General features: G+C 44.0%; 3 protein-coding genes across 11 annotated transcripts in view; all 3 read left to right on the top strand.

The window, feature by feature from the left end:
* LOC140703803 (uncharacterized) overlaps positions 1–2009 on the top strand; it is a 276588-nt gene extending 274579 nt beyond the window's left edge. For all 3 annotated transcript variants that reach the window (XM_078387459.1, XM_078387460.1, XM_078387461.1), the window contains one exon: positions 336–2009. In XM_078387459.1, coding sequence (XP_078243585.1) covers positions 336–1799 — 1464 coding nt within the window. In that variant the 3' untranslated portion in view covers positions 1800–2009. The remainder of the gene's footprint in view (positions 1–335) is intronic.
* LOC110070647 (uncharacterized) overlaps positions 1–27819 on the top strand; it is a 262437-nt gene that overhangs the window by 158717 nt on the left and 75901 nt on the right. The window lies entirely within an intron of this gene.
* Positions 10433–27185, top strand: LOC110071167 (uncharacterized). 3 transcript variants are annotated; one of them, XM_078387714.1, is made up of 5 exons: positions 10433–10614; positions 12191–12446; positions 13303–13390; positions 16257–16340; positions 23939–27185. In XM_078387714.1, the coding sequence occupies exon 5, from the start codon at positions 24029–24031 to the stop codon at positions 25862–25864; it is 1836 nt and encodes a 611-aa protein (XP_078243840.1). In that variant the 5' UTR covers positions 10433–10614; positions 12191–12446; positions 13303–13390; positions 16257–16340; positions 23939–24028; the 3' UTR covers positions 25865–27185. The 3 variants fall into 3 exon arrangements, with proteins under 3 accessions (XP_078243840.1, XP_072843541.2, XP_078243839.1); XM_078387713.1 differs by having other exon boundaries at positions 10435–10614; positions 16261–16340; XM_072987440.2 differs by lacking the exons at positions 12191–12446; positions 13303–13390.

The following is a 27819-nucleotide window of genomic DNA, read 5'->3' as shown; positions in this document are numbered from 1 at the left end:
AAATTGCTTTCTGATTTTTCTGGGAACTTAAGTACATTGGGGAGAATTTGAGAAGGAGAAGTTATTCTTTGAATTTGATGTATTTATTTGCGTGTGGAAATGATCCTCCCTTCATTATTCCTCCCTCCAAAAGGTCCCTCAGTGAAGAGCCCTTCCAACCTCAATCCCAAAGGAACAACCCCCGATCTGGCCTCATCCCCTCCCTGATTCTCTTCCCTCACCTTTTTGCCTGTCTTTCCTTCCTCTTCCATGATTCAGGCGGAGCCCGAACACATAATCCCTTATTCCTGCAGATTTTGGAAGTGGTTGTTTCTCTTCTTTTTCTAATCTACCAGATGATGAACAGGAATAGAAGAACTGTCCAGCAACATCTGGGACAACCTGGGAAGGAACTCAAAAACAAGCAAGAAAACAGAGAATTGAAAACAGGAATAGCCAGGCATGGACTTCACATGAAAGGAATGACTCAGGGGAGAAACAATGTAAATCCATGTCACCGAAGTAGATATCAAGGAAAACATGCCGGAGAGAAGCTGTATCCATGTATGGAACGTGGAAAGACCTTCAATCGGAGTAGTAAACTTAGGTCACATGAAAGAACTCACATTGGGGATAAACCACATAAATGCATGGAATGTGGAAAGAGCTTTAGTCGCAGTGATCATCTTAGGTCACATGAAAGAACTCACACTGGGAAGAAACCATATAAGTGCATGGAATGTGGAAAGAGCTTTAGTCAAAGTAGTAACCTTAGGAGACATGAAAGAACTCACACTGGGGAGAAACCATATAAATGCATGGAATGTGGAAAGAGCTTTAGTCATAGTGTTACTCTTAGGACACATCAAAGTACTCACACTGGGGAGAAACCACATAAATGCATGGAATGTGGAAAGAGCTTTAGTCATAGTGTTACTCTTACGACTCATCAAAGGACTCACACTGGGGAGAAACCACATAAATGCATGGAATGTGGAAAGAGCTTTAGGCGCAGTGATGTCCTTAGGTTACATCAAAGGACTCACACTGGGGAGAAACCACATAAATGCATGGAATGTGGAAAGAGTTTTAGTCAAAGTAGTCACCTTAAGTTACATCAAAGATCTCACACTGGGGAGAAACCACATAAATGCATGGAATGTGGAAAGAGCTTTAGCCACAGTGGTGTCCTTAGGTTACATCAAAGGACTCACACTGGGGAGAAACCACATGAATGCATGGAATGTGGAAAGAGTTTTAGTCAAAGTAGTCACCTTAAGTTCCATCAAACGACTCACACTGGGGAGAAACCTTATGATTGCATGGAATGTGGAAAGAGCTTTCGTTGGAGTGGTGAACTTAGGTTACATCAAAGGACTCACACTGGGGAGAAACCACATCAATGCATAGAATGTGGAAAGAGCTTTCGTCGAAGTGATGAGCTTAGGTTACATCAAAGGACTCACACTGGGGAGAAACCACATCAATGCATAGAATGTGGAAAGAGCTTTGGAAGTAGTGGTTACCTTAAGTTACATCAAAGGATTCACACTGGGGAGAAACCTTATGATTGCATGGAATGTGGAAAGAGCTTTCGTTGGAGTGGTGAACTTAGGTTACATCAAAGGACTCACACTGGGGAGAAACCACATAAATGCATGGAATGTGGAAAGAGCTTTACTCAGAGTGGTCACCTTAGGTTACATCAAAAGACTCACACTGGGGAGAAACCACATAAATGCATAGAATGTGGAAAGAGCTTTACTCAGAGTGGTAACCTTAGGTCACATCAAAGGACTCACACTGGGGAGACATCATAGAAATGCATGGAATTTTGAAAGATCTTCAGTGAAAATTGTCACCTTAGGTCACATCAAAGAACTCACAGTGGGGAGAAACCACATAAATGCACGGGATATGGAAAGAGCTTTTTTCAGAGTTCCTAATATATTAAGAAGGCATAAGGAGCTCATTCAGTTTTGTCCTACTTTCCAACGGAGAGAAGAAAAATAAAAGAGTTCATTTTGAAATGCCACTTGTGATGTCTTTTACTTCTATCGTTAATTACCATAAAGATATCTCAAAATATCGAGCTGCCCAATGTGGTAAAATCTACCAGATGGGCGGGATATAAATCAAATAAATAAATAAATAAATAAATAAATAATAAAATAGACATGGAACCTTGTGCTTAAAAAATGAGAACAAGCATATATTTTACAATGGAAGCTTTTACAAAATTAGTTTAAAAAGAGAAAAAGATGGATGTTCTAAGTCCAACTGATGAAATAAGAGCAAGTAGTGAAGAGAGAAAAGCTGTCATTTGTTTTATATGTCTTTACCCTTATGAATAATAATGAGTTTTTAAGAGGGTACCAATGAATATATATTCTGTATTGTTCATGAAGAACTAGGTGTTTCTATGCTATTTGTATTGAGAGTACACTGCTTTGTAATGGCAGGGATTGTTGGAAGGAGTGGAAATTTTGGTTTTTCAAGCCCTGTTAACTTCCGGCCCTGGATTGCATTGGGTCGGAGGTGACTAAATCCTTTGATCCTCAACATCTGAGCTTCTCAGTGGTGGGTTAGGGAAGAGAACAATATTTTCTGTTTGCTAACACTTAGAGCCAATTTTTTTTTTACTTTGTATGTATTTATTTTTAAAGTTTAAATATTTTTGCATGTCTTTCATTGAAAACTATAAGTTTTTTTTTTACTTTTTGTATTCTTAGGAAGTTTGAAGTGTTCTGGAGATGCATTCTCTATCTATTTAGATTCAAATACATCTTAAATTTTCCCTATTATCTAAATTTAAATTCTACATGCGGACCCTGTCCTTTAGGGGGAATGTAATCCCGTCTAAGGCAGGGAAATGGCCCTTTAACCTATCTGGCGGGTCACCTACCAGCAGCACTTCTGACTTGTCTGGATTGAGCTTCCGTTTATTGACCCTCATCCAGACCATTATCAAGTCCAGGCACGAGTTCAGAACGGTGACTGCCAAACCTGGATTGGTAGAGAATGAGAGGTAGAGCTGGGTGTTGTCATGGTTTAGGTTCGTTCGTTCGTTTAGTCGTTTACTCGTGTCTGACTCTTCGTGACCCCATGGACCAGAGCACGCCAGGCCCTCCTATCTTCCACTGCCTCCTGGAGTTGTGTCAAATTCATGTTGGTTGCTTCGCAGACACTGTCCAGACATCTCATCCTCGGTTGTCCCCTTCTCCTCTTGCCGTCACACTTTCCTAACATCAAGGTTTTTTCCAAGGACTCTTTTCTTCTCATAAGATGGCCAAAATACTGGAGCCTCAGCTTCAGGATCTGTCCTTCCAGTGAGCACTCAGGGTTGATTTCTTTCAAAATTGATAGGTTTGTTCTCCTTGCAGTCCAGGGGATTCTCAAGAGTCTCCTCCAGCACCACAATTCAAAGGCATCAATTTGTCTGCGGTCTGCTTTCTTTATGGTCCAGCTCTCACTTCCATACATCACAACAGGAAAAACCATAGCTTTGACTATTCGGACTTTTGTTGGCAATGTGATGTCTCTGCTTTTCAAGATGCTGTCAAGATTTGTCATCGCTTTCCTCCCAAGAAGCAGGCATCTTTTAATTTCATGGCAGTGATCATGGAGCCGAGGAAAATAAAATCTGTCACTGCCTCCATGTCTTCCCCTTCTATTTCCCATGGGACCAGTGGCCATAATCTTAGTTTTAGGTTAGGCTATTGAGGCTAAAATTCTTAATGGGATTTGGAGTCATGGAATTGTGTAGATGGAATCCGTCTTGGTCTGTGTGTAACATAACTAGATGCTTCGAGAAGCTGTTTTGTCTTAGAGCTAGTTGGAATTTTCCATGTAGCAAGCTTGGCCAGAGACGATAAGGGTCAAGACACAACATCAGAAAGATGGTTAACAACACCTGCACATCCCATGAGAAAAGGAGGTGGAGAGTGGAGAAATAGCCCTTCGTCCTGATTGGTTTACGTCAGTGGAGAGTGAAGAAGAAGGGTGGTTCCAGCATGGAAAGAAAAATGGAAGAATGCTGACAGAGAGAGACTTGTATTTTTAGAATGATTTTGGATTTGGATTTTTGAATGGACTTTGCAGTTCCTATTGCTATTTGTTTAGTATTTTGCTAGGATGTAGTTCAGAGCAAGGATATAAAGAAGGGGGGCTAAGCCTTGCCTACCTTTCAAAACTATTTTTAGAGTTTGTTATTTTATTTTTATAGCTGGAATTTGCTATAGTTCTAACTGCTTTGATTTATGGAAATGTACTTGAATGCTATGCTTTGCAACAAATTGAATATCTCTGAATACTTTATTTTTCTAATAAAACAATAATTCTTAAAAACTTATGTTTGGTCTCCTAAGCAGCAAACCTGCATAATATCTTTGGGCCACAATTATGCTACTGGAGTCCGTTAATTGCCTGAGTTTTGTTCATCTTGGCAGACTCCAAAACTCATGATTTTTATCTTTGTTTTTCTCTCAATTAATTGTTAATTGGAACAGACTTGGGAAAAGGTGCTAGTGCAGGGGTGTCCAACCTTTCACCTTCCTTGGGCCACATTAAAATGAAAATTTGGTTTGGGCCGCAAATAAATTTGGTTTGGGTCACATGGGGGGGCAGCCCTAGCTGTCCTCTGCAGCCCCGCTCCAAGCACGCTTACCGGCAGCTGCAATCTCAGACAGCAGGGGCTGCCAGCTTCGACTCCGGTGGCTTTATGGTGCCAGGAGGGGGTCCACCTATTGACGGGGATGGCGCAATGCAGTCACGCAGCCCCCCTCTCCCCTCCCACTCCTTCCTTCCTTCCCTCTCCCCCCTACCGTTGTGACGTGCCCGGACTGCAAGCACCGGCAGTGTATCTTGAAACTTTGTATTTCTTTAAAAATAAAAAATTGCACTGGGCCGCATTATGAGCTGACCTGGGCCACCTGCGGCCCTTGGACCACAGGTTGGACAAGTCTGTGCTAGTGGCTGAGAACTGACTCATCTCAGCTGATTTAGGAGTACACTTTGCTCCTGGAACCTCTCTGCTCCAGCCACACAAATCTCTTAGGACAGTGGTCCCCAACCTTGGGCCTCCAGATGTTCTTGGACTTCAACTCCCAGAAATCCTGGCCAGCAGAGATGGTGGTGAAGGCTTCTGGGAGTTGTAGTCTAAGAACGTCTGGAGGCCCAAGGTTGGGGACCACTGTCTTAGGAGGCTGTGTGCTTACAGGTGTCGTCAGCATATTGCTGACTGCTCAGCCCAAACCTCCTAACGACTTCCCCCAGCAGTTTCATCTAGATATTGAACAGCATGGGGGACAGTGTAGAGCCCTGAGGAACCCGACAACACAACCACCATGGATAAGAGCTACTGTCCCCCAGCACCACCTTCTGGACTCGATCAGCCAGGTAGGAGTGGAACCACTGTAAAACAGTGCCTCCCATACCCATCTCAGTCAATCTGTCCAGAAGGACACCATGGTCGATGGTGTCGAAAGCCATTGAGAGATCCAGGAGAATCAACAGGGATGCATTGCCCCTCTCTTTCTCCTGGCAAAGGTAATCAAACAAGGCGACCAAGGCAGTTTCCGTCCCATAACCCAGCCTGAAACCTGATTGAAATGGATCTAGATAATCCATTTCATCCAGGAGAGTTTGGAGCATCCAGGAGAGTCTCAGCCACCACACGTTCCAACACCTTGTCCAGAAAAGGGAGGTTTGCTATTGGTCGATAGTTGATCACTAGACCTGGGTCCAGATTAGTTTTTTTTTTTTTAGGAGTGGGCGAATCACCACTCCTAGGGCAGGGAGCACTCCCTCTCTTAACGAGGAGTTGATGACCTCCAGGATCCAGGTGCAAACTCCTTTATTAGCAATGTTGGGCAAGGGTCGAGTTGTGTAGTGGTGGCACGAACCGATCCAGGCGCCCTGTCCACATCCTTGGGCCGTAACAACAGGAACTCATCCAATAAATTATGACATAAGTCCGGAGCACTGGATACAACCATAGGCTCTGCATCAACAGTGTAGTCCAACTCTTTGTGAATAGAGTGTAACAAATTCATTACAGCGAACCACTGAGGAGTCCAGGACCTCCACTGAACCATTTGGTTGAAGAAGGTCCCGGACCACTCGAAATAGCTCTGCTGGACGACATGCTAAGGAAGCAATACGACTGGAGAAATACTGGTGTTTCACAAGCCGTATTGCCAGAGAGTAGGCCCGATAATGGGCTCTAAGTTGTGTTTGATCATAGTCGCAGTGATATTTCCTCCATCTGCGCTCAAGCTGTCTCCCCAACCGTTTCATAGCCAGAAGCTCCTCTGTATACCATGGATCCATATAGGCTCTGCGGGCAGGGAGAGGGTGCCTAGGTGCAATCGTGTCAACCATCTGGGCCATCTCCTTGAACCACAAGGTGACCTGGGCTTCGACAGGAGTGCCGACCATATCAGCTGGAAACTCCCCTAGAGCATTCAGGAATCAATTCTTCAGCAGTCAGCTTTCTTTATGTAGTAAAGTAAAATCTGTCACTGCCTCCCTATCTTCCCCTTCTATTTGCCTGGAGGTGATGGGACCAGTGGCCATGATCTCTGTTTTTTTTTTTTTAATGTTGAGCTTCAGACTGTTTTTTGCACTCTCCTCTTTCACTCTCATTACAGGGTTCCTCAATTCCTCCTCACTTTCTGCCATCAGAGTGGTATCATCTGCAAATTGGAGGTTGTTGATATATCTTCTGGCAATCTTAATTCCGGCTTGGGATTTCTCCAGTCCAGGTTTTTGCATGATGTATTCTGCATATAAGTTAAATAAGCAGGGAGACAATTTTCCCAATTTTGAACCAATCAGTTGTTCCATATCCAGTTTCAACTGTTGCTTCCTATCCCACGTATAGGTTTCTCAGGAGATAGATAAGGTGGTCAGGCACTCCCATTTCTTTAACGACTTGCCATAGTTTGCTGTGGTCCACAAAGTCAAAGGCTTTTGCATAGTCAATGAAGCAGAAGTAGATGTTTTTCTGGAACTCTCTGGCTTTCTCCATAATCCAGCGCATGTTAGCAATTTGGTCTCGAGTTCCTCTGCCCCTTCGAAATCCAGCTTGCACTTCTGGGAGTTCTCGGTCCACATACTGTTGAAGCCTACCTTGGAGGATTTTGAGCATAACCTTGCTAGCGTGGGAAATGAGTGCAATTGTATGGTAGTTGGAGCATTCTTTGGCACTGCACTTCTTTGGGATTGGGATGTAGACTGATCTTTTCCAGTCCTCTGGCCACTGTTGAGTTTTCCAAACTTGCTGGCATATTGAATGTAGCATCTTAACAGCATCATATTTTAAGATTTTAAATAGTTCAACTGGAATGTCATCACCTCCATTGGTCTTGTTGCTAGCTAACCTTTCTAATGCCCACTTGACTTCACTCTCCAGGATGTCTGGCTCAAGGTCAGCAACCACATTATCTGGGTTGTCTGGGGTATCCAGATCTTTCTGGCATAATTCCTCTGTATATTCTTTCCACCTCTTCTTGATGTCTTCTGCTTCTGTTAGGTCTCTCTCATTTTTGTCCTTTATCATGTCCATCTTTGCACAAAATGTTCCTTTAATACCTCCATTGTTCCTGAACAGATGTCTGTTTTTTTCTTTTTCTATTACAGTGGTGCCTCGCTTAGCGATGTTAATTCGTTCCAGAAAAGATGTTGCTAAGCGAAAACATCGCTAAGCAAAATTAAAAACCCCATAGAAACGCATTAAAATGCGATTAATGAGTTCCTATGGGCTTAAAACTCACCTTTAAGTGAAAATCCTCCATAGCGTCGCCATTTTCGCTGCCTCTTAAGTGAGGAAAAACAGCAGGTGACCATTTTGTTTTCCCGGTGGCCATTTTGAAACCGCTGATCAGCTGTTAAAAAGGGTCGCTTTGCCATGATCGCTTCCCCGCGATCATCGCAAAGCGAAAAAAACCCATAGGGGCGATCACTTTTGCGATCGCAAAAACTCTGTCACTAAGCGATTTCGTTGCTAAACGGAGCGATTGCTATGCGAGGCACTACTGTATTTTCCTCTATTTCTTTGATAGATGGTACCAAAGTGCTCAGGGCAGGCCGAGAGGATGAAACATCAGGGATAATAACTCCTTTCTAAGCCAGTTGAAGTGGGAAACAAGGATCATATCAGGGCCAATTTAAGATTAGTGAAAGGAGACTTTTAAAATGCAGGGTCTTTTTAAGAATGAGTCCAAAATCCATTCCTAATGAGGTTTGGGAAATGAAAGCGATTGTGAAAAAAAAAAGTCAGGTCTATTAACCCTGAAAGATTCTAAGCTCTTAAGAGCATAATTCTTGTCAGAAGGTCAAGCTTTTAGAAAGCAATTAATAGGGATCCCCATTCTATCAACACACAGAAAGCTTTTAACTTCACAGGGTCTCAACAGATGATTGATCAGTGATTGTGATGTACTTTTTCTATTGAAAGAAACCTTTGCACAGTTTCTTGAACTACTGCTTCTGGAAACAGGTCACGGGGGGGAGGTCTGGGATGGAGATGGGGGGACGAGGGCGGACATCCTTCAAAGAGAGGGTTGGCTGGAGCAGCAAAGGTGTGATATGCCTTGAAATGAGCTACGTTCCTGGAGTCCCCAGCAAAGCCAACTCCAACCTTTAAGGACAAATCAATGCCCTCGTCTCCATCTGGGAGATGACTGGACTGTCAGCTAAATGCTGGCCATCAGATAGCGTTTTCCATCACCCCTGACAGCAGCCGGCCTTTTTAGGAGAACAGACAGGCCTGGCACACACAGCATCCTCTTTCAACTACAAGGCTTAGGAAGAGCGGCCAATTACTGCCATTGCTGCCTCCCAGCATCTTATATACATCCTGGTTGCATCGCTTCATCTAACAGCAGAGGCGGACTTAGTCCCGACTGAAGGAGCTGCCTTCGCCCCAAGCATTCCATCGCAGATCCAGTTCTTCATTGTTTAGCATATATCTAGATCATTAGTTTCCAGCCTTGGGTAACCCAGGTGTTCTTGGACTGCAACTCCCAGAAAGCTTCGCAACGACCTCTACTGACTAGGGTTTCTGGGAGTCGCAGTCCAAGAACACCGGAGCTACCCAAGACTGGGAACCACTGATCCACATCATGGTAGAGATGCTGTTGTGACCCTTTTACCTCGTATTGATTCCCAACCCACCAACTGACAAACAAGAATTTAAAAGGCCCCCAAGCTTAGCTTTCTTCTCCACTTTGAAGACACGTCTATACATTACAAATGTATTCCAGGTTTAAAACAGGAAACTATTATAAAGCATGAGAGTTCCCCCCCCCCTTAAACAATATTGGGAAATTGTAGTTACTGAGTGCAGTGAATGATCTGTAAGGGATATTTAGCCCTGCCTAGAATGAGGATTTCCACAATTCCTTGAGCAAATGTAACAACTCTGAAACATTTCATGTTGTATTTGGCCCAAATACACTACAGTATTTTGTAATGGCAGAAGAGGATAAAATCTGTTTGCTCTAAAGTATAATCATTGTTAAACATCAGTAATTAAACATAATTATTCTTCTAACTCTTCATTATGTATATTTACCTTGTAGTTCATACCCACGTGTACACTGGGGAGGAGGGTGTCTGGTAAAAGGGTGTGAGATCAAGTATAAAAGTTAGAGAAGAGAGTTCATGATTCTGTCCGAGGAGGAGAAAGGGGATAAATAAAGGGAGGGAGGAAAGAGAAGAGGAAAGCAGCCATTCCTGGGGTAGGAAAAATGCCACATCTTGGGCTAAAAGAAACACAAATGGGTCATGTAATCAGCATAATCAGCAACCAAGCAGGACAGAGCTCATTCATTGAGAAAGGGAGGGAAAATCACTCTGTCCCCCACCAGCTTCCCCTCTGATTGAGCTTGCTGGGTTTGTGAGCTATTACTGTTTTCAATTATCTATAAAAGGTCTATTAGAATTTTAGTATTTTGATGTCATTAGATGTCTTAGAAAGATCTGCATTTCCCAAAGCAGAGCTAGAAAATGTGAACTACTTTTGGAGATAGAATTCAAAATAATGGAAAAACAAATTTGAAGTGTTTCATGTTGTGTGTTTAGATGACCGTTCTATATTATGCTGCAGTAAAACACTGAGAGGAGTGCTAAGCACCAAGTCAGCAGTATAGAGATGCATGTAAGGAATACACACATTTTCAGCAACTAAGACATGAATATTGTGCCCTATCTTAACTTTGGTGCCTCTGACAGACTTTGCTGAGGGGAACTCTGTCTTCTCTGAGGGTTTTGTGCCACTAGAAGTGAGGAAAGTTGAGCTTCTCGGGCAGGGGTGTCCTGGCCTCTGGACGTCCTCCTGATTCAGTGGAGGAGTCATTTTCCTCCTCTTTGTCGCCTTCCTTTCCTTCAACGCCCCCCCCCCGCCTTGTTTCTGCCATTCACTCACCCCCTCCCCCGTTCGTGCAGGGGGGGGGGAGGAACATAGAGCTACGAAGGCGAAGGAAGAGCCCCTCCCTTTGACGCCCTTTGAACGGGAGCCGGAAGAAGCGGGGATCCTGCAGCGCCTGCCTCTTCCCCTTCGGCCCAAGAAAGGCGCCTGGAGGAGAGAAGCGGGGCTTTAGGGGCGCCTCCCGGATCGGGACCTGGACGGAGGTGGGCGCTGGATTGGGGGGGGGAACAGGTCGGGGGTGAGGTGTGTGTGTGTGTGTGAGAGAGAGAGATGGCCGGATCCCCGCCGGTCTCGGGGGAGGAGGGGTGAATCTCCCTGCATTTCCGATGGTTCCCCGTTGTGTTTTCTTTTGCTCGACCTTCGTGCAAGTCAGGCTTTTCCTCTGGGTCTCCTCAGGGGGAGAAGGGGAAGGGGAAAGGGAAGAGAGATTTGAAGGGGAGAGAGGATCTCTGGGGCCCAGATACCCCCCCCCCAAGGCACAGGAGCAGGGAGACCAAACTCCCTTGCAAGGCCCTAGGAACTGAATATCGCGCGCGCGCGTGCGTGTGTTTGTGTTTGTGTATGTGTGTGTGTCGGGATGGGGGGTATGGGGTATGGGGGGGTGAAATTTGCAAGGGGGGTTCCGATGCCCAGCTCCCCACCAGGCTCAGATGGAGGGGGGCGGTTTCTCCGGGCATTTCCGGTGGTGCCCCGTTGTGTGTGTGGTTTTTTTTTTGCTCCATTTCGTGTAAGGCAGTCTTTTCCTCCGGGTCTCCTCGAGAGGAAGGGGGATTCAGAGGGGAGAGAGGATATCTGGGGTCCAGATTCCCCCCCTCAGGAGTAGGGAGACCAAACCCCCCTGCAAGGCCCTAGGACTTCATCCAGTGCCTGTGTGTGTGTGTGTATGTGTGTGTGTGTGTCCCTACCTTCCCTTGAATCCTGCGAGGAGCATCCGGTGGATGGAAACAAAGGAACGGGAGAGAAAGTAACTTGCCTCCCATCTCCTCCCCCCCCCCGCCTCCCAGGTCCTCCCTGCATTTTCCTTCTGAGGGTGAACATCTTGCACTTTTGCACACGCTGTTTCTCTCGCTCGCTTGTTCGCTCGCACTTTCCTTCTGAGGGGAACGTTTGCCAGACCTCTTGCTCTTTTCAACTCTCTCTCTCTCTCTCTCTCTCTCTCACACACACACACACACACACACACACACACACACACACACACACACACACAGGATTAACTAGCAGAGAGGAGGGCTAATCCTAATCCATCTCAAGACGAGATCCTGAGCTGAGGATCAACTGCAGGACGACTCCTCTCCCTTGAGTTTCCTTGTGTTTCCTCTGAACTTTTACCAAAAGGCAGGCAGGAAAAAGAAGGTGGTGGATTTTCCTCCCTGGGATGTTTGGTAGTGGAGGCCGAAAGGGAGATCTCCCCAGGAAGGGTCTCCTCTTGGAAGTTGTTCTTCCCTCAAAGAAAAAAACCTGTTCTGGTCTTTGGGTCCTGAAGGGACAATTCAGGGCCATCGGCTGTGCAAAAGACCTGCTCCTCACTCCTCCTTCCTAGGGATTCCCCCTCCTGCCTCCAATTCATGGCTCTCCATGGGGTGGAGTAAAGGGGGCTTTGGAAAGAGGCCTCAGGAGATCCAGTCCTTCCACATGGAGGCAGGAGGAAAGAAGGAGAGGAAGGCAACCCGGCCTCTCCTTCTGGGGCGTTCCCTCTCCAGGTAGGTCTTTTGCAGAATGAATGGCTCTGAAGGGTCCGTTCCAGACAAAGTGGTCATGAAATGCTTTCTTTTACAGCAGGGGCATCTCACACCAAGAACCCCTCCCTCGGTTGCCACCTTTCCCAGCTCCTGTGAGGTTGTCAGTGATCTCAAAGGAAAAACGAAGCCTAAGCGAGGCTGGAAGTTGAAAGACAACACGGCAGAAAAGTCCTGAAATCTGAACTCTGCCCATCTTGGGTTGGCAAACCCCCCAAGACACAGGGCCCTTGGCACGGAGGGCACGGAGGCCGAGGAGCACCTTTAGAGACGCCCCCTGTGTTGGGATCCTTGAGGTGAGAAAAATAACAAACGCGTCCCTGAGAACAGTGGGCCTGGTTCAACGGTCATTCCACTATATCATGCAGGTTCTGGTGTTTTCTAAATGTTGATTTTGTATTTTAAAATTTCACATGAGCTGCCTTGGGCCCTTTTAAAGGAGAAAGGTGGGGTAAAAATATTTTGAATAAATAGTGGGGAAAATACACTGTTGTTTGCAGCTGCTTTCATCGCAGGTCCTGTTGCTCTCTGGTTCCCTGCTGTTGCCCCCACCTCACTGGGACGGGGGAGCTTTTATCTCAGAGCCCAGCAATAAATGCGCCTTCCTTTGCTCCCTCCTTTCTGTCTTCCTCTCTCCCTCGATCCTTCCTGCCTTCCTCCCTCCCTCCTTCCTGCCTTCCTTCCTTCCCTCCCTCCTTCCTTTCCTCCTTCCTTCCTCCCTCCCTTCCTCCCTCCCTCCTTCCTGCCTTTCCTCCTTCCTTCGTTCCCTCCCTCCCTCCCTCCCTCCCTCCCTCCCTCCCTCCTTCCTTCCTTCCTTCCTTCCTTCCTTCCTTCCTTCCTTCCTTCCTTCCTTCCTTCCTTCCTTCCTTCCTTCCTTCCTTCCTTCCTTCCTTCCTTCCTTCCTTCCTTCCTTCCTTCCTTCCTTCCTTCCTTCCTTCCTTCCTTCCTTCCTTCCTTCCTTCCTTCCTATGGTTTATTTGTTGGCTGCTGTTCTGTTCCTCTTGTTCTGCTGCCTGAAGAAGAGAGAGAGATGGGGATGTGACCCCGTTCAACAGCGACATGACGAAGGCACATCCCGCAAGGAAACATTTTTGAATTGCTTTATCCATGAAGCCTCCAGGCTGATCTTTTCTATTTTTTCTTTTCTTCTAGGATGGGGCGAGACTGAGCTGAGTCGTCTTTGCTGTTTTGGGGACCAAAAACAAAGAACCAAATCCCAGACCCCTCCAACATTTGCAAGGTAAGTGCGATTTCAAGAGGTGGCTTAAGTAGCCTTGCCACACACTCTCTCTCCTCTAAGTTTCCCTGGCCCAGCAGGGATTTGAATCCAGGTCTCCTGGTTTCCAGTTGGTGCTCCATCCACGACACCACACTTGTTCTTTGAACATGTGCAAAGTGGTGGTGTTTAGTTTTCTTTGCATCTTATTTATGGTTTTTTTTAAAATATTTCAATCCTGCTCACCACAAATCCATGGTCACCAAAGGCAGGTCCTCTTGATAAGAAGGAAAACCTTGGTCATCCTGAATTGGGGTTTGTGGGGTTCCCCTTCAAATCTTCCTTCTTGTTCCCTCTTAACAGACAATACATTTCCACATGGAGGGCAGGAGGAAAGAAGGACCCGATGGCAACCCAGCCTCTCCTTCTGGGGCGTTCCCTCTCCCAGCAGGTCTTTTGCAGAGTGAATGGCTCTGAATTGTCCGTTCCAGAGGAAGTGATCATAAACTGCTTTCTTTTACAGCAGGGGCAGTTCACACCAAGAACCCCTCCCAGATTGGTCCACGCACAGATAGTCTTAAGAATAGACTACCGTAATTCTCTTTATGTGGGGCTTCCCTTGAGGCTGACACCAGCAGATGCAAGAGAGTCAGCGTCTCCTCAGTCCACCGCTCTCCCCCTCCGGTCCTCTCCTCTGGGAAGGCGATTCCACACCCCCGCATGGGGGAAGGTTCTTCCATTTTGTATTCTTTCTTTTCTCCTTTCCTTTTTGCGTCTGCTCTTCCCTTATCCTTTGGCTCCATCCTCTTCTCTCCTGTTTACCTCAGTAGAAAGGTTTCCTGCTAACCCTCTGGAAAGGAAAGCAAAGAAGTAAAGTGAATAAGTGCCCTTCCACATTGTTTGGGTTGTCCGGAATATCCAAAACTTTCTGATATAATTCCTCTGTGTATTCTTGCCACCTCTTCTTGATGTCTTCTGCTTCTGTGAGGTCCCTTCCATTTTTGTCCTTTATCATGTTCATCTTTGCGCAAAATGTTCCTCTAATATGTCCAATTTTCCTGAACAGATCTCTGGTCTTTCCTTTTCTGTTATTTTCCTCTATTTCTTTGCATTGTTCATTTAAGAAGGCCCTCTTGTCTCTCCTTGCTATTCTTTGGAAGTCTGCATTCAATTTTCTGTAACTTTCCCTATCTCCCTTGCATTTTGCTTCCCTTCTCCTCTCAGCTATTTCTAAGGCCTCGTTGGACAGCCACTTTGCTTTCTTGCATTTCCTTTTCTTTAGGATGGTTTTTGTTGCTGCCTCCTGTACAATGTTACGAGCCTCTATCCAAAGTTCTTCAGGCACTCTGTCCACCAAATCTAGTTCCTTAAATCTGTTCTTCACTTCCACTGTGTATTCATATGGGGTTTGGTTTAGATTATACCTGAGTGGCCCAGTGTTTTTTCCTACTCTCTTCCGTTTAAGCTTGAATTTTGCTATGAGAAGCTGATGATCAGAGCCACAATCAGCTCCAGGTCTTGTTTTTGCTGACTGTATAGAGCTTCTCCATCTTTGGCTGCAGAGAATATAATCAATCAGATTTCATTACTGCCCATCTGGTGATTTCCATGTATAGAGTCGCCTCTTGTGTTGTTGGAAAAGGGTGTTTGTGATGACCAGCTTGTTCTCTTGACAAAACTCTATTAGCCTTTGCCCTGCTTCGTTTTGAACTCCAATGCGAAACTTCCCTGTTGTTCCTTTTGTCTCTTGACTCCCTACTTTAGCATTCCAGTCCCCTAGAATGAGAAGAACATCTTTCTTTGGTGTCAGTTCTAGAAGGTGTTGTAAATCTTCATAAAATTGTTCAATTCCAGTCTCCTCAACAATGGAGGTTGGTGCATAAACTTGGATTATTGTGATGTTGAAAGGTCTGCCTTGGATTCGTATTGACATCATTCTGTCATTTTTGAGATTATATCCTATTAAGGCTTTTCCCACTCTTTTGTTGACTATGAGGGCTACTTCATGCCTTCTACGGGTTTCTTGCCCACAATAGAAGACATGATAATCATCTGAGTTGAATTCACCCATTCCCGTCCATTTTAGTTCACTGACACCGAGGATGTCGATGTTTATTCTTGCCATCTCCTGTTTGACCACCTCCAGCTTCCCAACGTTCATAGATCTTACATTCCAGGTTCCTATGCAGTATTTTTCTTTGCAGCATTGGACTTTCCTTTCACTTCCAGGCACATCCACAGCTGAGCGTCCTTTCGGCTTTGGCCCATCCACTTCATCAGCTCTGGAGCTACTTGTACTTGTCCTCTGCTCTTCCTCAGTAGTATGTTGGACGCCTTCCAACCTGAGGGTCCCATCTTCCAGCGTCATGTCTTTTAGCCTTTTGTTTCTGATCATGGGGCATTCTTCGCAAAGATACTGGAGTGGCATTGCCAGTTCCTACTCCAGGTGGATCACATTTAGTCAGAACTCTCCACTATGACCTGTCCGCCTTGGGTGTCCCTGCACGGCATAGCTCATAGCTTCTCTGAGTTACTCAAGCCCCTTCGCCACGACAAGGCAGCAATCCATGAAGGGGCTTTGGTTTGATTCATTTAAATGGTTGTAGTCTTGCTGTTCTTCACTTTTAAATGTTGCCTTTTTCTGATGCACGTAAGCTATCTTGGGTGTATTTTAATGAGAAAAGCAAGATTAAAAATATTTTAAATAAACAGTGAGAGACATCCTATCTTGTATGCTGCTGATTTCATCACATGTGTCAGAAGGAAGATCCGCCTGCCTGCCTGCTTTTAATTGAAATATAACGAAGGCACATCCCGTAAGGAAACATTTTTGATTTGCTTTATCCATGCAGCCTCCAGGCTGATCGTTTCTATTTTTCTTTTCTCCTAGGCAGGAGTGAGACTGACCTGAGTTGTCTTTGCTGTTTTTGGGACCAAAAAGAACCAAATCCCAGATCCCTCCAACATTTGCAAGGTAAGTGAGATTTCAAGAGGTGGCTTAAGTAGCCTTGCCAACCACTCTCTCCTCTCAGTTTTCCTGGCTCAGCAGGGATTTGAATCCAGGTCTCCTGGTTTCCAGTCTGGCACTCCATCCACAACACCACAATTCTTCTTTGAACATGTGCAGAGTGGTGGTGTTTGGGGAGATGGTTTTCTTTCATCTTATTTAGGTGTAGGGTTTTTTAAGTACAAATCTCGATCCTGCTCACCCCAACCCCATGCTCACCTAGGGCAGGTCCTGTTGATAAAAGGCAAACCTTGGCCATCTTGATTTGGGGTGTAGGGGTTCCCCTTCAAGACTCCCTTCTTGTTCCCCCTGAACAGACAAGCCAGACTGGGGAATTTTGCTTTGCACCATCCACCACTATTTTGGACTCTTAGGATAATTGATTAACAGATTAACGTCATTTCTGTTCTTACCATCTCCTTTAGTGGGAAGATTAAGGGGACAATAGTCCAAGGCTGAACCCAAACAAGACGGGGCTCCTCCAAATGGGAGCCCCTGATGTCCGTGATTTGTGTGGTTCCCAACACACGCTGGGTGTTCTTCTGGACACAACGCTGTCAGTGGAGAACCAGAAAGAGCCCGTGGTCCAATCCACTTCCCTGTTAAATGATCTGCTAACTTCCCTGCCTGGATGCAATTGTCACTCCCCAGATTGGTCCATGCACAGATAGTCTCAAGCCTTCCTGGAGCAGATGGCCACACATTCAACAGGGAAAAATGCAGAAGTAATGGGAGATTTCAACTATCCCGATATATGATGGTTGTTAGACTCTGCCAAGAGCACAAGGTCCAACAAATTCCTTTCTGGCCTTGCAGGGAATTTCATGGTCCAGAAAGTGGAAGAGGCAACAAGGGGAACAGCTATTTCAGATCTCATCTTTGCCAACAGGGAGGACCTTGTTAATGAGGTTGAAGTGGTGGGAGTGACTGCCCTCTCTTGGAATTCGTTACACAGTGGGAAGGGGAAGCGAAGTGTAATCACACATGCATTCTGGACTTCAAGAAAGCCAATTTTTGTAAATTTAGGGATTTATTGGCTAAAATTCCATGGACAGAGGCACTAAAGGAGAGGGGAGTTCAGGACAGATGGGAATTTTTTAGGACAGATAATGACTCTGACAAGCTATCCCATTTTCAGCCCAGATCAACCTTATATGTGCAATTTCCCCGAAAATAAGACAGGGCCTTATTTTAATTTTTGCTCCAGAAAAGGCATTAGGGCTTATTTTCAGGGGATGTTTTTTTTCTGTTCAAAGATCTAGGTTCATTCAAATAGAGTTATATCATCTTCTGGTTGCTGTACAAGGGTGGAGGGCGGGATTTCACTTAACTGGGGCTTATTTTTGAGGTAGGGCTTATATTACGATTATCCTTGAAAATCATACTAGGACCTATTTTCAGGTTAGGTGTTACTTTTGGAGAAAGGGGTTAAACCATTAATGCTCTTATAAGGCCAGAAACTGTTTGTTTATTTACTTGTGTAATGCTTTATGTAATATCTTTTTTATCTCTAATATCATTTTACTTTTGTCACATATCCACCACCTGTGCAAAGAGAGTCCAAAGTTGCTGCCAACATTTTTAATGTTGATTTCTAATGGCTAACACCCTTTTTGCCATTTTAAATGCCATCTATGGAACATCTTTAAAACATTTTCTCTCAGGTTTACTGATTTAATCTGCCTATAGTTCTCATTCCACATTCGAATCCAGTCATATGTGTCTATATTGTATCCCTTTCATCATCACTGCTTTCACCCTTTCATTCTCTAAATTCTCTTCTAACAAAAAGATGCACATTTTTGGTATGATCTTCTCACTAGTATAAATCCACAGCTCATCCACCTCGACCTTCCTCTCATAAAAGTCCATTATTTTGTCTTTCTTCAGTCTTGATTCTAAATTTTCTTTTTCGGCTACTCCCACTGCTTTGGTGAATTATTCTTTCTTCTGAATAGTCCATTCCACATCCTCTTTGAGTCCTGAAGTTACTGCCTTAATTTTTAGAGTTTGCGCTTTGATGTGATCTATAAGTTGATTAATAATGTTTACAGTATTTGAATCTCCTTCATCTAGTTCTTAAAAGAATCTGCCATTTCTATTTCTTGGGTATAAATTTATTGTAAGGTAACAATTTCCACTAAGAAATAAAACCTCAATTTATTTTTTTAATTTAAATTTTCCCCTACAAATCTCAATTTACAGAGAAGCCTAGTTATATTTATATCACAAATATACCGAAAACACAATAATTCAACTTTTAAAAATTCAGTTATGTTGATGTAGCTTTTCATAAATCCAGAAGGACTACCTCTACTTCCATCTTCTCTCCAAGACATGCCACATCAACCGAATCCATTCTTTTCCATGTACTTCAAATTCAGTCAAAAGCTGTAACGCAGTAAAACCATTGATCTGTCAGTCCCAAACTCCCATTTAGCACATCCACATTGTCTATCCAAATCCACCTTTCGCGAATCACAGCAAGGCCACTTGGGGGGGGGGAGTTTCCTTCTTTTTCTACATAAACACACAGATTCTCCCCAAATTGGTGCCTCGCACAGCGAGGTTAATCCGTTCCGGATTAACCCTCGCTGTGTGAAAGCATCGCTGTACGGGAAGGAAAAAGCCATTGGAACGCATTAAACAGCTTTTAATGCGTTCCAAATGGTCAAAAACTCACCGTACAGCGATGCTTCCTATGGCCGGCAGCCATTTTCGCGCCCTCGGTAAGCGAGGGGAGGGTGCGAAAACGCTGCGTGCGGCCATTTCGGCCCCAGCGAGACCGCGGATCAACTGTTCGGCAGGTCCAAAATGGCCGCCAGAACAGCTGAAATGGCAGTGCACAGCGTTTTCGCGCCCCCCCTCATTTACCGACGGCGCGAAAATGCTGTGTGCGGCCATTTCGGCTGTTCCGGTGGCCATTTTGGACCCGCCGAACAGCTGATCGGCGGGTCGCAAAGCGAAGGTCAGTAAGCGAACCACTTACTGACCTTTGCTCTGCGATTTTCGCCCTATGCGGGCACCTCGCTCTACGAGGCGCCCGTTGTGCGAGGCACCACTGTACCTCTGTTGCACAATCTCTTTAAAAACTCAGATCTTCTTAAACATCAAATACTATGGGTCTTTATGTGCAATAAAGTTTCATTTCTTTAAGGTGTGACACAGTTAAAAATTGGCCAATGTTTCAGGGATACAATAATAAAACTATTTAGAAAATAAGCTTCTCCGGTACATTTCAAAGAGAGATTAAGTAAGAGCTAATTTGTCTCTTAATTGCCCCAATTTAGCTGGCTTTTTGTTCTTCTTTTTATTTGTTACTCTTTTGTTCTCTTTATTGCTCCTCCAACAATATTGCTTTCTTTATTTCTTTCTACACTTAAGTCAGCAGCTTCAGTTTGAGCTGTACCTGCTCAAGAGGAATAAAAGGCCGGCTACTCACATTCCATGTAGCCAAGCAAGAACCTTCTTCACACTTCCTACCTTGGCAAAGTTAGGCAGCTAACTGACCAGAAATGGTGTCTCCGGGGCCAGATGCTTAGAAAAGGGAAACTCTCATGAAGACAGATTGCTGTCTGAATCCAGACTTTTTCCAGCTCTCCTTCACTGCAAGCCCTACTCTCCTGTAGAACCTGCCTCCCCCTGGCACTGTTGGGGGGGGTCTCCTGACCCAGAGTTTACACAGGGGTCCCCAGAGCCCTGGGAATTCCCTCTGCTATCGCTGCTGTAGCTCTGCATCCCCTCTTTTTTTCTTAATAAATTCTAACTGCATTACAATATCAAAACATTGACTTTCTCTTCCTTCATAGATCTGGGTTGACCCACAGACCAAATGAATGTTGGTCTGGACTGTGACAGGGCGCTCGACCCGGGTGGGGCTCGAACTGGTCTTGCAAGGGAGGACCCGGTCTGTTCTCAAAGGGAGCGACCGTGAGAAGGGGAGAATAGGCTTCTGTGGAAGGAACGAAACAAGCTTGCTTTGTCATGATTATAGAAAGAGTTGCTATCCTTATCCCAAGAGTCTCCAATTGGCTGGGAACCCCCACGACGGCAGATCGGTATTTGCTACAGCCTGTTTCATGAAACCAGGAAACTCGGTCGAAGGAAACGTGGTCTGGTGTCTGTTATCTGAAAAGGTCTGTTACCCAAGGGGTTGGGGCAAACGTCCCACCTAAACCTCCAACACGCACCTCCCTATCCCTCCTGTAGAGTTTATGGTCTGGGATGGCATCATCCCTCTGGTTCTCCGAATCCCATCAGGTCTCCGTTATGGCCACTACATCAATCTTTTATCTACCCTCCAACTGTTCCAGCTCTCCCATCTTTCCTTAGACGCTTCCAGCATTTGCCTAAAAGCACCTGCATGTGGGGTTGCCCACAAAGCTTGTTTGCTTCTCCTTCCAGTGAACCAACAATCCCATCCCATCACGCTCCTAATTCCTACACTATCATCAATTTGTAGTTCTCTAGCCTCTCCACCCTCATTCCATAGGGAGGAGGAGTCCCAAAATGAATGCCACTCGTCTCCTGTCAGCTTTTCTCATGGATTCTGTTTAAAAGTTATTCTGCAACTTTTTCAATGTTATGTGCCAGCAGTCTGGTTCCGTATTCATTCATAAAAGCCCATCCCTCTTGTACAAACCCGGGAGTGAAGGGCCCTCCTATCTTCTATTGCCACCCAGAATTTGGTCAAATTTATGTTGATTGCTTCAATGACACTGTCCATCCATCTGTCATCCCTTTCTCCTCCTGCCTTCACACTTTCCCAACATCAGAGTCTTTTCCAGGGAGATTTCTCTTCTCATGAGATGGCAAAAGTACTGAAGCCTCAGCTTCAGGCTCTGTCCTTCCAGTGAGCACTTGGGGTTGATTTCTGTCAGAACGGATAGCTTTGATCTCTTTGCAGTCCAGGGGATTCTCAAAAGTCTCCTCCAGCACCACAATTCAAAAGCATCAATTCTTTGGCAGTCAGCCTTCTTTATGGTCCAGCTCTCCATTCCATACATCACTAATGGAAAAACCATAGCTTTAACTATGCGGACCTTTGTTGGCAAGGTGATGTCTCTGCTTTTTAAGATGCTGTCTAGGTTTGTCATTGCTTTCCTCCCAAGAAGCAGGCGTCTTTTAATTTTGTTGCTCCTGTCACTGTCTGCAGTGATCATGGAAACCAAGAAAGTAAACTCTCTCACTGCCTCCATATCTTTCCCATCTATTTGCCAGGAGGTGATGGTACCAGTGGCCATTATCTTAGGGGTTTTTTATGTTGAGCTTCAGACCATTTTTTGCACTCTCCTCTTTCGCCCTCGTTAAGAGGTTCTTTAATTCCCCCTCTCTTTCTGCCATCAGAGTGGTATTGTCTGCATATATGAGGTTGTTGATAATCATTCTGGCAATCTTAATTCTGGTTTGGGATTCTTCCAGGCCAGCCTTCTGTATGATGTATTCTGCATGTAAGTTTACTACGCAGGGGAACAATATGCAGCCTTGCAATACTCCCTTCCCAATTTTGAACCAATCAGTTGTTCTGTATCCAGTTCTAACTGTCCCACATATAGATATCTCAGGAGATACATATGGTGGTCAGGCACTCTTTAAAGAGTTGCCATAGTTTACTGTGGTCCACAGAGTCAAAGGATTTTTGAGTAGCCAATGAAGCAGAAGTCGATGTTGTTCTGAGTTTGAAATAATAGGTCGGTTTACTTTGTCTCCCGTTTCTTTCGGTTTGTGAATTAAGTTTCCTCATAACTGGTGGTCTGTAGTGCTGTGGTTATCAGCGTTCTGGTCTATGTATTTTTCACATGGCATAAAGTCTTGGAGGATGATTGTAATGTGCAGCATTTAGAACTGGCAAACTCACTGTGTCTTCTTACTCTGCACTTGGTTGCTGCATCACATTCCTCCAATTTTACTGTTCCTTTCTAACACTGGCCTTCCTCCCCCCCCCCCAAATTCATTTATGGTAACCAATCCTTTAATTCAAATATTTGTTTCCTCTTTAATCAACTTTGAGAAATTCCCTTCTAATTTTCTAGAAACCTGAGTACAATCATTGGGGAGAATAAAAGAATGAGGTTAAAAAGAGAATTAAAAAAATTGATCATCGTTACATTCATTACAGATGAAAAAATTCTACCAAATTGTGATAGCTGATCTTCCTATAATGATTTAATTTACAGTGGTGCCCCGCTTAACGAGCGCACCGTTTAACAACGAATCTGCATAGCGACGTCGCATTTTTAGAAAGGCTAAACATCGCATTGCGATGATCGGTAAGCGTTTTGCTTACCGATCTTCGCATTGCGATGTTTCTACAGCAGCTGATCGGCGGTTCCAAAATGGCCACCGCACGCCCAAAATGGCCGCAGCAACCATTTTCGCGCCCTGCCCTCACTTACTGAGGGCGCAAAAATGGCGGCGCTATGGAGGATGCTCACTGAACGGTGAGTTTAAGGACCCATAGGAACGCATTAAAGTTTAATGTATTTCTATGGGGTTTTTCGATCTGTTTAGTGACTATTTCACATAGCGACGGTTAATCCAGAACGGATTAACGTCGCTATGCGGGGCACCACTGTATTTTTAATTTCTAATTTCACTTTCTCAAAATTTAACTTTTTATAATCTTTTAATTTTTAGTAACTTTTATCTTCTTTATTGTCGTATATATAGCAATAGTATTTTTCCTCCTTATTCTAATTAAAGAAGGTCATCTCAGGTTTATTCCAGTTCATTTTGTCCTTTCCCACTGATTATAATTACTGCTGATAATGGTGAAGTTTTCCCAACCTTTTTTTGAGTCATGGCCGCCTTGTATAATCGCTAAGTGTGAGAATGGAATTACATCAATTTAGACTTCTCAGAATAGGGTTCTACCCCAATGATTATAGGAGGGTTGCAAATTTAGTCTACCAAATATTTATATATTTATTAAATTTATACTCCACCCATCTATACTGATGTCTACTCTGGGCAGCTAACAATAATAGATTAAAAAAAACATCATAATAAATTAAAAAATAACAGTAATAATATAGTTCAAGATGGGGAAAAAATAATTAGGTGATGACAGGAGGGAAAGCCTGCCTAAAGAGCCAGGTCTTATGTTTACTCTTAAAAGCACCCAGCAAGGGAGCCAGACAGATCTCTGGGGGCAGACTGTTCCAGAGGAAAGGGGCCACTGCTGAGAAGGCCCCTCAGCCACCCTTCCTAGTTAGAATGAGGGATTCAAGTAGATCTAAATCATTTAGGGCTTTTATTTACACTTTGAAATAAATGTGGAAACAAACAGGCAGCCAATGCAAGGCAGCCAGAGTGGGGAAAATATGCTGATGTTTTCTCACCCCAGTGAGAAGTCTGGCCGCCACATTCTTTATCATTTGAAGCTTCCACATCAATGTGAAAGGCAGCCCCATGTAGAGTGTATTACATTAGTCCAATCCCGAGATTGCAAGCACATGGACGGTCTTTGCTTCCTCCTCCGTGACTCAGGCAGAGCCCGAATGGGTCTTTCCTTATTCCTGCAGATTTCTGACATGGTTGCTTCATGTCTTTTTCTAATCTATCAGATGATGACCAGGAGAAGATGAATTTCCCAGCAACACTTGGGGCATCCTGGGAAGAAACTCATATTCAAGCAAGAAAACAGAGAATTGAAAATGCAAGTGGGTAGGAATGGACGTCAAATGAAAGAAGTAACGCAAGGAAGGAAGCATATAAAAACATGTCACCTCAGTAGACATGAAATAACTCATGCAGGGGAGGAACCGCATAAATGCATGGAATATGGAAAGAGCTTTAGTCACAGTGGTAGCCTTAGGTTACATCAAAGGACTCACACTGGGGAGAAACTGCATAAATGCATGGAATGTGGAAAGAGCTTTAGTCGGAATGGTAGCCTTAGATTACATCAAAGGACTCACACTGGGGAGAAACCGCATAAATGCATGGAATGTGGAAAGAGCTTTAGTCACAGTGGTAGCCTTAGGTTACATCAAAGGACTCACACTGGGGAGAAACCACATAAATGCATGGAATGTGGAAAGAGCTTTAGTCAGAGTGGTACCCTTAGGTCGCATCAAAGGACTCACACTGGGGAGAAACCGTATAAATGCATGGAATGTGGAAAGAGCTTTAGTCGCAGTGGTAACCTGAGGTCACATGAAAGAACTCACACTGGGGAGAAACCACATAAATGCATGGAATGTGGAAAGGTCTTTAGTAGGAGTAGTACACTTAGGTTACATCAAAGAATTCACACTGGGGAGAAACCACATGAATGCATAGAATGTGGAAAGAGCTTTAGTCACAGTAGTGACCTTAGGAAACATCAAAGGACTCACACTGGGGAGAAACCACATAAATGCCTGGAATGTGGAAAGAGCTTTATTCAGATTGGTAACCTTAAGTCACATGAAAGAACTCACACTGGGGAGAATCCACATAAATGCATGGAATGTGGAAAAAGCTTTCATCTGAGAAGTCACCTTAGGTCACATGAAAGAACTCACACTGGGGAGAATCCACATAAATGCATGGAATGTGGAAAGGGCTTTAGTAGAAGTGGTACACTTAGGTTACATCAAAGAACTCACACTGGGGAGAAACCACATAAATGCATGGAATGTGGAAAGAGCTTTAGTCACAGTGGTGTCCTTAGATTACATGAAAGGACTCATACTGGGGAGAAACCACATAAATGCATGGAATGTGGAAAGAGCTTTAGTCACAGTGGTAACCTTAGGTTACATCAAAGAACTCACACTGGGGAAAAACCGCATAAATGCATGGAATGTGGAAGGAGCTTTAGTCGCCGTGGTAACCTTACATTACATCAAAAAACTCACACTGGGGAGAAACCACATAAATGCATGCAATGTGGAAAAAGCTTTAGTCAAAATGGTAACCTTAGGTTACATCAAAGGACTCACACTGGGGAGAAACCACATAAATGCATGGAATGTGGAGAGAGCTTTAGTCACACTGGTGCCCTTAGGTTACATCAAAGGACTCACACTGGGGAGAAACCACATAAATGCATGGAATGTGGAACGAGCTTTAGTCGCAGTGCTTCCCTTAGATTACATCAAAGAACTCACACTGGGGAGAAACCGCATAAATGCATGGATTGTGGAATGAGCTTTAGTTGCAGTGCTTCCCTTAGATTACATCAAAGAACTCACACTGGGGAGAAACCGCATAAATGCATGGAATGTGGAAAGAGCTTTAGTCAAAGTGGTAACCTTAGGTTGCATCAAAGGACTCACACTGGGGAGAAACCATATAAATGCATGGAATGTGGAAAGAGCTTTAGTCACAGTGGTACCCTTAGGTCACATCAAAGGACTCACACTGGGGAGGAACCTTATAAATGCATGGAATGTGGAATGAGCTTTAGTCGCAGTGGTGCCCTTACGTTACATCAAAGGACTCACACTGGGGAGAAACCATGGAAATGCATGGAACGTGGAAAAAACTTTATTCAGAGGTCCTGATAAGTTAAGAAGGCATAAGGAGCTCATTCAGTTTTGTCCTGGTTCCCACTGTATAGAATAATCATCCAAATGCTGACATAATGCAGAAGACAAAAACTGGATTGCATTTTGAAGTGCCACTTCTGATGTGTTTTACTTCTATCTTTAATTAACAGGGAGATATTGCGAAATTGATGTGGAACCTTGTACTAAAAAATTGATTATAAGCATAAATTGTGTAACAGAAGCTTTTACCAAATGAATGTAAAAAGAGAAAAGGATGGATGTTCTAAGGCTAACTGATGAAAGAAAAGCAAGTAATGAATAGAGAGAATTTGTCATTTCTTTTAGATGGCTTTGCCCTCAAAAATAATAATAATATTTGAGTTTTAAGGAGGGTACCAATGAATTTGTATTCTCTCTTTTATATGAACAAAAATACATATTCCTTATTTATGACGAACTAGGTCTTTCTAGGCCATTGAGAGTATACTACTTTGTAATGGCAGGAACTGTTGGAAGGAGTGGAAATTTTGGTTTTTCAAGCTCTGGCCTCTTTGGGCCCTGGACTGCACTGGGTCGGAGGTGACCAAATCCTTTGATCCTCAACTTCTGAGCTTTCAGAGGCTGTGAAACTCAAGCCTTGAGGACAGTTGTTTTTCTCTGATTCAGGCAGAACAAAGGGATATAAATATTGGGAGAGATCTCACAGAAAGTGTTATTAGAAAGGAACAGAGAACCATAGATGTTTGGTTTCATTAAGTACAACATACGATGGAAATGATGCCAGGTGAAAGTCCTTGGAAGAGCGGAAAGATAACCGTGAACAAGTGACAGCCAGCAAAAGATTTTACACAAGGCTACGTGAGAACAAAATATTCTGTTTATTAACAACAGACTTAAAACTAAATAGTGATTTTTTAATTTGTATATATTTATTCTTAACATTTAGATATTTTTAATGTCTTTCATTGTAAATTATAAGGGTTTTGTTTATCATTGTATTCTTAGGAACTTTAAAGTGTTCTGAAGATGTATTCTCTGTCTTTCTAGATTATGAGATCCAGTTATTTTTAATATGTTTGTATTTTAGATTCAAACACATCTTAAATTTTCCATATTATCTAAATTTAAAATCCTGCTTCTTTTTACAAGGTGCAAGATTGTATTTTAAGTAAGCCTGCAGTTTTTGCATAACTGTATGATGTTTGGATTTGAAGATATCTACCTACAGTTTTTTCCTGATCCCTGTAAGACTGCCTTACTTTTTTTTCAATTTAGTTTATTTAAGTATGGAATCTAGAAAGGATGTAAATCAATGAACTTGTACAAAATTAACAAGTTTTGGAATTGCCTGAAATCATTGCAGCAATGAAAAGACTTCTTAAGAGCTACACAGATGACCTTTGAACACCTTGTCACTGGTTGTCTATCTGATGGGAAAAATCAGGCTGAACCCATCCTGACTGTATTGTTGTCCTTTCCTGAGGAGAGGAGGGAGAAGCCCATGGACCCGTGAGGCAGAATATATGACCCTTTAGAGAAGCGACACCTCCATGGGGAGAACAGGAAGATAGAGAGATGAGAAGGGTCACAGAGAAAACCAGGAGGATAGAGATAGTTCCAGTTGAAGAATCAAAGGTTGAGACAAATGAAGGGATGGGAGAGTCTGGAAATAAAGAGCCTGGGGTGTCTAAGTTGGAAATTCCATTGAGGGAAGCAGAAGGTCCATCAGAGGAAGGGAAGGATCCACCGGATAAAGGAACGTTAGGAGCAACAGAGGTGCAGGAGAAAGAAGAATAAGAGAGGAGGAGGGAAGAGAAATATATCTTGGGGAACAATCAAGAAGGGAGACATCAGAAGCTGGAGAGGTAGAAGGGCAAAAGAAGGAGAGGATATTACTACAAGGCTGGGAGTTGATATCAATGGAAAAACCCTGGAGCAAACAGTGGGAGAACTTGATGATACGTCACAAA

The sequence above is a fragment of the Pogona vitticeps genome, chromosome 2 (assembly GCF_051106095.1).
Source record: "Pogona vitticeps strain Pit_001003342236 chromosome 2, PviZW2.1, whole genome shotgun sequence".
Lineage (NCBI taxonomy): Eukaryota > Metazoa > Chordata > Lepidosauria > Squamata > Agamidae > Pogona > Pogona vitticeps.
The sequence above is the reverse complement of the archived record's forward strand: the minus strand, read 5'-3'. Positions and strand labels throughout refer to the sequence as shown.